The sequence below is a fragment of the Borostomias antarcticus genome (genome assembly GCF_949987555.1).
Source record: "Borostomias antarcticus genome assembly, chromosome: 22".
Classification (NCBI taxonomy): domain Eukaryota; kingdom Metazoa; phylum Chordata; class Actinopteri; order Stomiiformes; family Stomiidae; genus Borostomias; species Borostomias antarcticus.
Genome location: NC_140255.1, coordinates 12,884,549 through 12,897,064, shown reverse-complemented (window position 1 = coordinate 12,897,064; position 12,516 = coordinate 12,884,549). Strand labels below are relative to the sequence as shown.

The following is a 12,516-nucleotide window of genomic DNA, read 5'->3' as shown; positions in this document are numbered from 1 at the left end:
GAGACTGATAGAAAGTAGAGATAGGTGAGAGACAGATAGAAGGTAGAGATAGATGAGAGACTGATAGAAAGTAGAGATAGATCAGAGACTGATAGAAAATAGAGATAGATGAGAGACTGATAGAAAGTAGAGATAGATGAGAGACTGATAGAAAGTACAGATAGATGAGAGACTGATAGAAAGTACAGATAGATGAGAGACTGATAGAAAGTACAGATAGATGAGAGACTGATAGAAAGTACAGATAGATGAGAGACTGGTGGAGGAGGACAGAAGGTTGAGGCAAGAGAGCTGAGAGAGGCAAGGAGGAAAAAAGAGGTGCAGAGGTGCAGAGGTACTAGAGGTGCTAGAGGTGCAGTACCTACTACAGTATACATGTTTGTCTGAGACCAGGAGGTGGTTAGAGAAGAGACCAGGAGATGGTTGGAGGAGAGACCAGGAGGTGATTAGAGAAGAGACCAGGAGGTGGTTGGAGGAGAGATCAGGAGGTTGTTGGAGGAGAGACCAGGAGGTGGTTAGAGAAGAGACCAGGAGGTGGTTGGAGGAGAGATCAGGAGGTTGTTGGAGGAGAGACCAGGAGGTGGTTAGAGAAGAGACCAGGAGGTGGTTGGAGGAGAGACCAGGAGGTGGTTGGAGGAGAGACCAGGAGGTGGTTGGAGGAGAGACCAGGATGTGGTTAGAGGAGAGAGAGGTCTAGCTGGCTTGCTGTGTCACCCGTCTCCTGAGATCTGGCCAGAGGCGGAGACCTCTGAAACAAATTCTCAAAACTATTCTACTAAAAATAAATCCACTCTTCCTAAGGAGTGTGTCTGTATGTCTTCCCAGAAACCACCCGTATGCCAGCTATAACAGCATTGATGTCAGCCTTTATTCCTCTCATCTTTAGCAACGGCCACCTAAGCCTAACGTATGAATATGAAGGAGTCCTTTAAGGGTACAGAGTGAAGTGACAAAGGCACAGAGCAGACGTGATTCATCCTGGCCTTGGGCTTGGGGGCAGACTGGACTGAGCTGGGATCACACATGATTCATCCTGGCCTTGGGCTTGGAGGCAGACTGGACTGAGCTGACACACACACACTCTTTCTCTCTATATATCTCTCTTTATCTCTCTCTCTCTCTCTCTCCAAAGCCTTGGACTGGGATGTGAGCGATTCTTTATTGGGTGTTTCCAGGGAGCGTGTTGGGAGATGTGCGCACAGACACACATACACACACACACACTGCAGTTTCCACTGTTATAGACAGGGCTGACATGACCTTCTGGCCCTGGAGCTGAGATGTTTTGTGGGACTCCTCTGATCCAGATACCATCACAATATTCATATTAACGGACGTGTGCACCAAATACCTGTACGTTGAGTGTCTGAATTGCCAAAACCATATCCAGTCATTGGTTCCTCATTAGTTACTCAGTAACTACTCGTTTTTGTGTACCTTATTATAAAGGGTTACCCATAGATGAGTTATTTTCTGATGTGTACTGACCCATAACAGTGGAACTGACCCACTCAAAATGAGAGTTATTGTATGTGATGTGCATAAGGATTATCCTATAATTGAGCATCAACCAGTCAGAATGTCTGTTCGGCCTCATCAAGCCTCCAATCAGAACAACATGGTCTCTTGCTTGTGCTTAAAAATCCAAGCTCAGTTTAATGAGTTGTTTTATATATATATTATTCCTACAAATACATGGTTCTCAACACTTTGAAAAATCACTTTCCTCAGTAAATCAAGAAAGCTAGAAATATCCTACAGTGAAAAAAAAAAAAAAAAAAAAAGACCAAACAAACCATTTCCAACATTGAAACAAACAGGGGGGGGTAAACTCACAAAGACACCAAAATAAAAAATATAATGAAAAAAAACAAACTCTACATCCTGTACAAACACTATGGCCCAATAATTTAAGAAAATAGTGTCTCTAAAACGTCCATATTGCTTTTTACCTCCACTGTTGCCCTGGCTAGTCCCACAGTCTAACACCGGGCAGTCCCAACGGCACCCACAGAGGGTCGCCGTCCATAGTCCCCGGTATGGACGTTCCTCCAGAGGTCATGGGGTCGCCCTGCAGCCAATGGCGTGCAGGCGCGGTGGAAGGGAAACAGTCATATTTTATTTAGTCTCGTTTCGTCTTCAGTCTGCTGAGTTCTTCTTGTGTTCTTTTGTTTTGGCAGTAACAACACAAAGACAGGGGATGGTCACACTACGACAGCACTGCACTCCTTATGAAACCAAGGATGTTTTTTTACCGCTTGTTGTAGTTCTACCATTCTAACTCTCTACGGCATGACTACTAGGACTATCACCATCACGGACACACAGAGTGCATCGTGTGTATGAGTGTGTGTGCGCTCGCGTGTGTGTGTGTGCTATGTGCGTGTATGTGTAGTATGTCTTTCTGGGAGAGTATGTGTGTGTGTGTGTGTGTGTGTGTGTGTGTGTATGTGTGTGTGCGCGAGTGTTCAGTGCTCAGAGCTTGTCTTCTCAAAAGAGAAGCTGGGTAGAGTCAACAGCTTGGGGTTGCCCCCCCCTGTGTCCTGGCTGAGGCCCTCCCCGGCCCCCAGATCGAAGGAGTCCTTGGAGTCGCTGGAGGGGGCTCTCCTCCGCAGACAGGTGTCCCTGCTGGGCAGGGGAGAGGGCAGCCCCAGCCCCCCCAGAGAAGGGTGGAGGCCTGACTGCGGCTCCAGTCCGTCGGGGGGGTCTACGGAGATACAGGGCGGGCTCATCTTCTTCTTGCGTCGGGGGGAGGGCAGGCTGGTCTGGGTCGGCGTCTGGGACTGGATCTGGAGGCTGTCCGCCCGGGACACGAACCCCGAGGAGGCGGAGGTGGTGCTGCGGTGGGGGCTGGAGTCCGCCGACGAACACACCTCCACGGAGTGGCGGCGCGGGTCGTCCAGCCAGGAGGCGGGGCGGGGGTGGGGCAGCAGGACGCACCGCCCTTGCGTGTCGACGCTGTGGAACCTCTTCACGTACCTCAGGCACGGCGCGCGACCCTCGTAGCCCTGGTCGCCGCCCTGGTCCCCGGTCCCGGTGATGTCATCGCTGCCCGACAGCCCCGCCCTGGTGATGAGCGACACCTCCTGGTCCACCGAGGCCTCTTCCTGTCTCCTGGGCCTGGCCAGGGGGAGGGGTGGGGATGAGGCAGGGGGGGAGGAGGGGGAAGAGGGCGGGGGGTAGGGCTGGACTTGCTGCTGGGTGTGAACGCTGCGGGGGCGCGCCGGTTCAGGGGAGGCCCCGGGGGTGGCGGGGACCAATCGCAGGGCAGGCTGCTGATAGGGGGAGGAGGAGGAGGAGGAAGAGGAGGACGAGGAAGAGGAGGAGAAAGAGGACGATGGGGGGAGGCCCAGACAGGCCATATCCAGACCCCTCTCCTCACCCTCCCCTCCGTCTGAGCACAGGGCCTCCTGAGAATCACTAGACACTGCCACCTAGGGGGGGGGGGGACAGGGAGGATGGGGAGATGGTTAGGACAAAAGGAGTGAGAGCGTAGGAAAATGACAGGAGAGTCGAATTGAAGGGGGCGGGGGGAGTGACAGCCCCAGTGTGTAGGGTTAAAAGGTGATGAGAGGGTGAGAGGGGGCAGACCGGTTAGTGTGTCGTGGTTGGGTGACAATGGACCAATAGAAGCGGAGGTCAGAGTTCACTGTTGGACCAGCATGCTCCTGGCATGCTCTCTGCCCGTGGTAGTGGGTAAAGTTCACATAGGATGTATTGCATGATTATGGTCATAGACTCTGATCTTGATTGGCTAAGAGTTGGCTTTTACCCATTCAATCTGTTTTTCTACAGTACAGCTATCTCTCTCGGTTGTAGCAGATGAGGTGCACACACGTACACACACACACACACACACACATGGACACAATGCCCGGTTAGCCAATCAGTGTGTGTGGTTGCGCAGTCCCTTTACTGGTGAGTAGGGCAGAGAGGCATGTGGAGCATCACCTGGCACACTGCACTCTGGGCTACTAGAACCCAATACCCAGAGCCTTCCCGCCCCCCTCGGCCCAGTACCCTATCACAGGGTGGCAGCTAGCCTTCACAGGAAGGACATCACACAACTCTTATGGATTTCAATCTGACTGTGATTTCTGACAATTGAATGGAGTCAATCAGAATGTTTGGGGTCCCCCCCCCATTTTGAGCCCCTGTCCCTTACCCTTACCCTGTGAGGGGTGAGAAGACAACAGGTACAGGGTATGAACCGACACGGGATGAAGGGTTAGTACACGCAGTGACACACTAGTACAATGTCCCAACAATCTCATATGACTCCATGTCCTTTTCTCCCTCTCTCATTGATGGCAAATGGGTTGGCTTGAGTCTGGGCTTGGGCGCTATCTGGACCCACTGTACGCCTGTTCAGGTCGAAGGTCGAGAAGCCATTTCAGATGATTGGGACACACATTTCCAAGAATGTCTGGGTTTTAGGAGTTCCCTGAGAGAGTGAATGATATGACCAAAGGGACCTCTAGTGGAGAAAAAGTGTATCACCACATCAGACCTCTCTTCTACAGCCAGCACTGTTTCAACCCCTGAACAACATGGTGTGCAATATGTTAGATAATATGTTTCCAAAATGAAAGAGAGGCTGACCCTACAGATCTGGGTTTGTAGTCTATAGATCTGGGTTTTGTAGTTTTTTCCTTCCCTTTGTGGTTACATTGCTGCTGTAAAACTGCCATTTCTAACTAACACATTACAATCACTATGGTATCTCACTCTATCAAAACGTGCTCTATCACTACATAATGGGTAAACAGTTATATTACACAGAACAACCAGTTCTGGTTTCATCCCCTGAGTTGTACAGCTAAGTGTTTTGAATAAGTGCACTGTAATATTGGTTCAAGAGTCTTCTCTCTCAGCCAAAACGATCCATCTGACATCTTAAACTCCATCAGTCATCAACAGAACAGAACAACAAGTGGAGACTTTGGGTAACCAATCAAAAAAAGATTGGATAGAATGAACCCAGAGATGTCATGGTATGACATGAAAATCGAACGAAGGAATGATGATTTCTGTTCTATTTATTATGTTGGCCCCAAACTGCACCTCTGCTGGATCCCTCATTCCATCCCTGTTAGATCTATGATCTCAGCTACCTGTCTCTGGGCCTCAGACGGGATCGGAGTGGCTGATGGTAAGTAGTAGACAGACCAACAAAGGGGGCGAATGACGAGTAGACGAAGGTCTGTGTGTGCGTGTGTGTGTGTGTGTGTGTGCATGTGTGTGTGCGTGCGTGCATGCGTGCATGTGTATATGCATTAGGGGGCAGTGGGGAAGCTCTAGTACTTGGGTGAGGCCATGCCACTGACTCAGAAACAGGAGTATCTGTGTTTGAGTAAGGACTCTGGGTCTGGCTGCGGCTGGACGAAACTGAGCTGAGATCAGTTATTGACGGAGACAGGGGCAGACAGGGGGCCGGTCAGCAGCCCACCAGACACACAGGGGAAGAGAGGGAAGAAGGAGGAGAGAAGATGGACAGCATTTAGAACAGAGCTGAACCCAGCGGAGAGGAGTGGAAGGAAAGGTTTAGGTTGAACATGATACAATATATATAACCGGGAAGAAACAGGTTGAGTGAAGGATTTAGTAGTAGTGTAGTACGTGTGTTTGAGTGTGTGTGTGTGTGTGTGTGTGTGTGTGTGTGTGTGTGTGTGAGAGAGAGAGAGAGAGTGTACTGTATGCATGTCACCATGATGCAGAGGATGAGTAAGTGTACGCGAGTATCCCTGTGTGTGTCTCACCTGTCTGCGCAGTGTGCGTGTGAGTGTGTGTGTGCGTCGTGGCGGGGGGAGGCGTGGTATGCTCTCTGAGTCCGAGTGGCTGTGAGGGCTGATGGGTCTGAAGAGCTCTGTGGGAACGGTCAGCTGCTGGGCGGAGTTCTCCTCTGGCTGAGACCGCACCGAGGTTCTGGAGCCTGCGGACACACACACACACACACACACACACCAACACTTAGCATTTAATGAAAATAATCTACCATACTTCTGTATAGACTGTATAGACCCTTTCAATGGAATTTTCGGTCACTACTTGGTCCACGTAAACATCCGGTGTGTCAATCTGCGATAATATTTAAAGGCTAGCAAGTTGAAAACCTCTACGAAATGTCGAAATTAACCTTGGGACCTTGTTGTTCCCAGTTGCTAACGTTAGCTAACCTGACAGTATTATCGACGCGGCAAACCGGATGTTGAGACTGACCACAGTGGTGTTATTGTTTTGAATATGAACGTTTGGAACTATATGATAGATATGTGGATATTTAGTGTTGTGTTCTCACCTGAGTGTGCCTTGTTGTGAGCCTCTGGGTGCTGGGGGTCCTGTGCTTGTACCGGGGCCAGGGCTGGGGGTCTGAAGGGCTGCAGGGGCAGGAACATGTAGCTGTCGTTGGGTAGAGAGTGTGTGCGGCCCACCGCTGACTTCCGCACGCCCAGCAGGTTGTCCTCCAGAGGCTCCCCGGGATCAAGCAGCTCCGTCTGGGGACAGAGGGAGGGGAGTCAGGCCCCCTCTGGAGCTTGGAGGTTTAAGGCAAGACCACTCTCTCTAGCTCACACACATTAACTCACCCACATGCATACACTCACACACACGCGCAAGCACGAAAACACACGCAGCAAATGCAAACATACGCACCGCTAAAATTGTCACACACGTACACACACATTAAAAAGTCTCAAAATAGAATGATGCAGTCATCGTTGGAACATGGAGCGACAGACAGCATCTTTCACACTGGGTGGCAGACGGGAGACTGGCACAGAGCTGGCACAGCTCACAGCGTTAGGCCTTCACCACCCTCCCACACCATCCACCATGAGTGACATCCTGGACATCCTTGTTCGCTAGAACTCAAACAAAACAATAAGCATGCAAACTTTGATCGAGTGGTTTAACAATGGTAGTGCAAATCTGAAGCCTTATATATGTTTAGTTGTAATCAACATCTTTGTTTAGTTGTAATCAACACCATGACTATGCAGGGTTCGGACGGGGTGTGTGTGTATGACTGTGAGTGTGTGTCAGCTGAGCCAGTGTCCAGCCATAGCCTGGGCTAATAACAACAGGGCTAACTCAGGGCTAGCTAGCCAACAACATACTGAACAGCCACCAAGAGATGGTGGCCGCTACAATCACTGGTCACATTTGTTCAGAACAGGGAGCGGACAGGACAAATGGAGAGAGAGAGAGAGAGAGAGAGAGAGAGAGAGAGAGAGAGAGAGAGAGAGAGAGAAAGGACAAACAGACATAAAGCAAACAGACAGAAAGTAGAACAGAGAGTGAAGAGGAAACGAAAGAGAGAAAGTGAGAGGGGGAAGAGAGAGAGAGAAAGTGAGAGGGGGAAGAAGAGGGAGAGAGAGAGAGAGAGGGGGAAGAAGAGGGAGAGAGAGAGAGAGAGAGAGGGGAAGAAGAGGGAGAGAGAGAGAGAGAGAGAGGGGGAAGAAGAGGGAGAGAGAGAGAGTGAGAGGGAGAGAGGGAAGAAGAGGGAGAGAGAGAGAGAGAGAGGGGGAAGAAGAGGGAGAGAGAGAGAGTGAGAGAGGGGGAAGAAGAGGGAGAGAGAGAGAGAGAGAGAGGGGGGAGAAGAGGGAGAGAGAGAGAGAGAAATTGAGAGGGGGGAGAAGAGGGAGAGAGAGAGACTGGACTGGCAGGCGAGCAGGCGCACTACTCTACTGGACTGGACTGGAACGTACACACATCAGGCTGGAGGGACGGATGAAAAGAGAAAGTGAAAGAAACAAGGGATGAAGAGGAGGAGGAGAAGAAGAAGGGGAGTGGAGGGGGCTTCCAGACTCACATGCATTTCTCCATCGTGTCAGTCTCCCCTCCCCGACCCTCGTATTCGCCGGCCCTCGTATTCATGAGCTCGTTCGGGGCGTCCCGCGGGGAACGTCTCTGTTCATTACGCGCTGATATATCGATCGATCAGACTAAACGATCGGGTCGGCGCCCTCTGTGCCGAGCGTCAAGGTGCTCCGTAATGCGGGAATTGCGGGGAGGCTAGGGGGAATGCTAACGACGGGATCGGGTCGTGAATGACAGCAGGTCGTTCGCCGTGACTCTAGATGAGAGGGGGAATGCCGGGGGGGGGGGTGTCCTTGACAACACCACACCACACACAGGAGGGGACTACAAATACGAACCCCAGTCCCGCTCCCCTCAATTTGTGCTGCTGTATCACCTGAATACTAAGTAGCCGTACTGTTGTCATATTATAAATCATGTACGGCATGTATGGTGAGCCACACCACTTCCCTTCTCCGTTCTCTACAGTACACTGGCTCCCTGTAGTTTAAAACTCTGGTACAAGTCTACAGGGCAATAAAAGGAACAGCTCCCTGCTACCTCCAGACCATGGTCAAACTGATTGCCCCGTCACTCCAGGGCCCCTGCGGTCGATCGACACGGTCATGGCTCTGCGGTCGATCAACACGGTCACGGCTCTTCTCTGTCCTGGCCTTACACTGAAGTCAGGACAGCAGAGTCGCTGCCCATCTTTCGCTGCAAGCTCAAAACTCACCTCTTCAAGAAGTACTACCAGCATCCTCCTGCTTAAGCACCTACTGTATTATATTTTTAGTTTGTTCTTATCACTTTTTGCCTTTAGCACTAGATTATGCTTTTAGTCACTTGTTTTAGAACGGAGTGAGTTCTGGCAAGTGGTAGTACACTGACTTTTCCTATGTTAAGTGCAATTATTGTAAGTCGCTTTGGATAAAAGTGTCAGCTAAATGACTGTAATGTAATGAAATGATATTATCCATAGGTAGCCAGTGTTACACAGTAGCGTTGCTAAAATGACATCCACAGGGGACCTCCACCCTAGGGCCCGTGTTCCAGAGACTACTGTGCACCCCAGAGAGAGTGAATGTGGAAGGGGGCAGGTGAGTTTGGAAGGGCCCTGGTGGAAGTTAGGACTATGAGAGACTGCGGAGAAAGAGAAGGAGGGGGAGGATGATGGAAAAGAGAAAGAGAGAGAGAAAGAAAGAGAGAGTAACTGTCAGTACATTGCAGTCCAGACTGGTTAGAAAGAGAGGATTAAAGTCGTCGGGCGCCGAGTCGTCGGTGAGACCTAGGGACCAGGATTTGTCGGACCCCAGAGACAGAGCTTCCATCTGGGCTAGAGGGATCTGGACAGGGAGAGACGAGGTGAGGAATGCTCCCGGAAGAGAGGAAAACACACACACACACACACACACATGGGCACAATAATCAGATAATCCACATGCACAGTAACAATCCACACACACACACACACACACACACACACACACACACACACACACACACACACACACACACACATGGGCACAATAATCAGATAATCCACATGCACAGTAACAATCCACACACACACATATTTGAAGATTCACTCACAGTCACAAGATAAACACACACTACAAGCCACACTTTCTAACATGTCACTACTCTTTTTTAAGATACATTGACATATTCTAATATATTTCTTGAGATAGAGCTGTCTGAAGACGGCCATGCTTTCCTCATGCCTGCCCTCGAGTGGTGTGCAACAGTATTGGGGACTCCTGATTGGTCTAAATCTCATGCTACACAGGGACACACAGGGACACACATGTCACATATAGAAGAGGCTGCACCACTTAATGACTAAAACTGAGACAGGAACATACTCAAAGAAAGTCACTTAGAGACTCAGATGAACAATTGTTCAAGCTAATAAAGCGACATATATGTATGTTAATTTCGAGTTATTTGTCAATGTTAATTATTTTATGTGCTGCGTTGGCAACCTGGATTTTTTCACGTCATGCCAATAATGCGTATTTGAATTTGAGGTTAGAGTTTATGGATCCGCATACACACACACACACACACACACACACACACACACACACACACACACACACAAATGTGCACACACACAAATGTGCACACACACACACACACACACACACACACACACACACACTGTACCAGTTGGGAAAGCATCCAGATATGTAATAGAACAAGGGGTCTAAACATTCACTCTCAGTCTCAATTAATCTCTAACACTCATAATCCGCCAGACTCACAAGATCCTTCCGGACCACTCAATATCTGTTCAGTATTGAGTGGTTTGGGCTGTTGTTAATATCCCTCTTGTACGCCCCCCCCTCCCCACGCACACACACACACAACTCCCCAACCTCCCAACTGGGAGAGTTAATGGAGGAGCTGCTTTCTGAGAAGCAAATGAGGAGGGGTGTAGCTGGCTGAGAGAACAGGCCCTGGAAGAGATGTCTGTTAACTTGTCAGAACCAGGCGCAGAAGGAGAGACAGCTTATAACCACAAGGGCATTAGGAGAGACAGCTTATTACCACCAGGGCATTAGGGAGCACAATCCCATTTACATGCTTTTAGAGCACAGTTTTGCAGTGCTATTGTGATTCTTCAGAGTAGGCAAAACGAGACAGTTTATCGATTGGCACATTATCAAGCGTGTGTGTGTGTGCGCGTGTGTGTGTGTGTGTGTGTGTACAATATGTGTATGCCAGACAAGTTCAGTAATCAAATTGAAACTGACTATTATTAGTTTGTGCTATTACCCTGGGTGGTACAATACCTAAGCCAAGCAAGTGTGTGTGTGTGTGTGTGTGTGTGTGTCTGTGTGTGTGTGTGTGTGTGTGTGTGGTAGGCATGCTATCATTACTCTGCTGCACCAAAGGAAGAGTACCTAGTAGATCAGTAGATCAGTACTTAGTAGATCAGTAGATCAGTACTTAGTAGATCAGGCCCTGAGAGCGAACGATGCTTGTCATGTGACAGCCGGCATCTGAAATGGTAGCACAGCGCCATCTACTGTTGTATTTGACAGTTGTCAACTTGTTGCACTCCATTGAGAACTTCACATTAGAATCAGCAAACTTTTAGTGGGAGGACTCGAACGTGGAAATATATTTCAGAACTAAGTATATGCCAAATTTAAATCAATTTGATGCTTTGAATGCTCAAAAATTGCATTGCCAATGAATTTGAAGTTATTAGAAAATACAATTTAACACAAGGTCTGGTGTAGATCACTGCCGGTTTCTATCCGAATGCAAATATGAATACAGATAATTATGTTGATTGAACACATACAGATACAGATAATGACGTCTTGGTGCATCCCTAGAATGTATGCATGCATGCAGTATGCGTATGTATGCATGTATGTATGTATGTATGTATGTATGTATGTATGTATGTATGTATGTATGTATGTATTGTGACATCATGAGAGGTTGTTTATTCGGGGGTCAGGCTGGTGTAGTGCACAGGATGCCAAGGATCATGACAGAGAGAGCAGAGGTTTTGAAGGAAAAATAAAACTACTTTTTTTACCCATTACACTGTGGTGCTACAGTATACTGTATTTTACTATATACTCGGGATTGTGGTTCTTTATTTAACTGCACTGTAGCATAATGTTTCTCCATTAGGACATGCAGCCCTGCACCATCTGACAGGGGGGACTATCAATGGAAATCAGCCTTCTGGCTGTAATTGGGTGCATATATGTTTTATTAAATGTTCATGAATGAACATTGTCCCTCTTGAGCAAATAAAAATAAAAGTAAAGCACAGCAAAAAGTACTAATTCCAAAAAGAATGGTTAACTCAAAATTTAATCCAGTTACACCAGGTAACAAAAGGCAAAACAGATCTCTTCTATAAATCAAACATAATATCTAGGGAGTCCTCTACAGCCGGCCAACCACACCACCCTCTCCCTGCTTTGTCCTCCCACTCCCCCTTTGCTCTTCTCCCCTGGGCACAAGTAGGCCTCCCATCAAACACCTGATGACCCACAGGTGTGTTACCCTGCCCCCCCACTAACTCTAGGAGCTTGACCGTCCACAGCCACCAGATGGAGACAGAGTGGTCACCAGCCTGGTAGTACTGGCATAGGTAAGTAAGTAAGTATGTACTATGTATGTGTGTATGCCTGTATGTATGATTTCTTGTCATACCAATAAAGCAAGAAATATAAATGTGAATTTTTGAAAATAAAAATAAAAATGTTTTTTTGAGAGAGAGAGAGAGAAATAAAGAGGAAAACCTTGGAGGAGTCAGTGGAAAACAGGTGCCTGTATGTGTGTATGTACTGTATGTATGTGTGTGTGTGTGTGTGTGTGTGTGTGTGTGTGTGTGTGCATGTGTGTGTGTGTGTGTGTGTGAGGGGGAGAGAGAGGTGACTAGCTCATGGAAGGTGTGGGTGGGTCAGTGATGGTGATGAGGTGTGTCAGGGAGGGGGTGTGTGGGGGGGGTCACTGACCTTCTTGTCGGAGCAGTGCTTGCTGGGAAGTGGAGGCAGGGCGTAGTAGTGGCAGATGGACCCAGACAGGTTGTCCATCAGATTCAGCTCGCCTTCCATGGAACCCTGGATCACCATGGAGACCGAGTCAAACATCGCTCTCCGCTAACGGCAGAGAGATAGTGAGAAGGACAGAGAGAGAAGGACAGAGAGAAGGATAGAGACAGAGAAAGAGAGAGAGAGACAG

General features: G+C 48.7%; 1 protein-coding gene across 1 annotated transcript in view; it reads right to left on the bottom strand.

Moving 5' to 3' along the window:
- Positions 1-2,468: 2,468 nt before the first annotated feature.
- Positions 2,469-12,516, bottom strand: part of cacna1g (calcium channel, voltage-dependent, T type, alpha 1G subunit) — a gene marked incomplete at both ends in the record, with an annotated part of 203,630 nt that continues 193,582 nt past the window's right edge. The window contains 5 exon segments of the mRNA XM_084455864.1: positions 2,469-3,434; positions 5,760-5,932; positions 6,299-6,494; positions 9,021-9,143; positions 12,291-12,434. Of these exon segments, the coding sequence (XP_084311990.1) occupies positions 2,469-3,434; positions 5,760-5,932; positions 6,299-6,494; positions 9,021-9,143; positions 12,291-12,434 (1,602 nt within the window).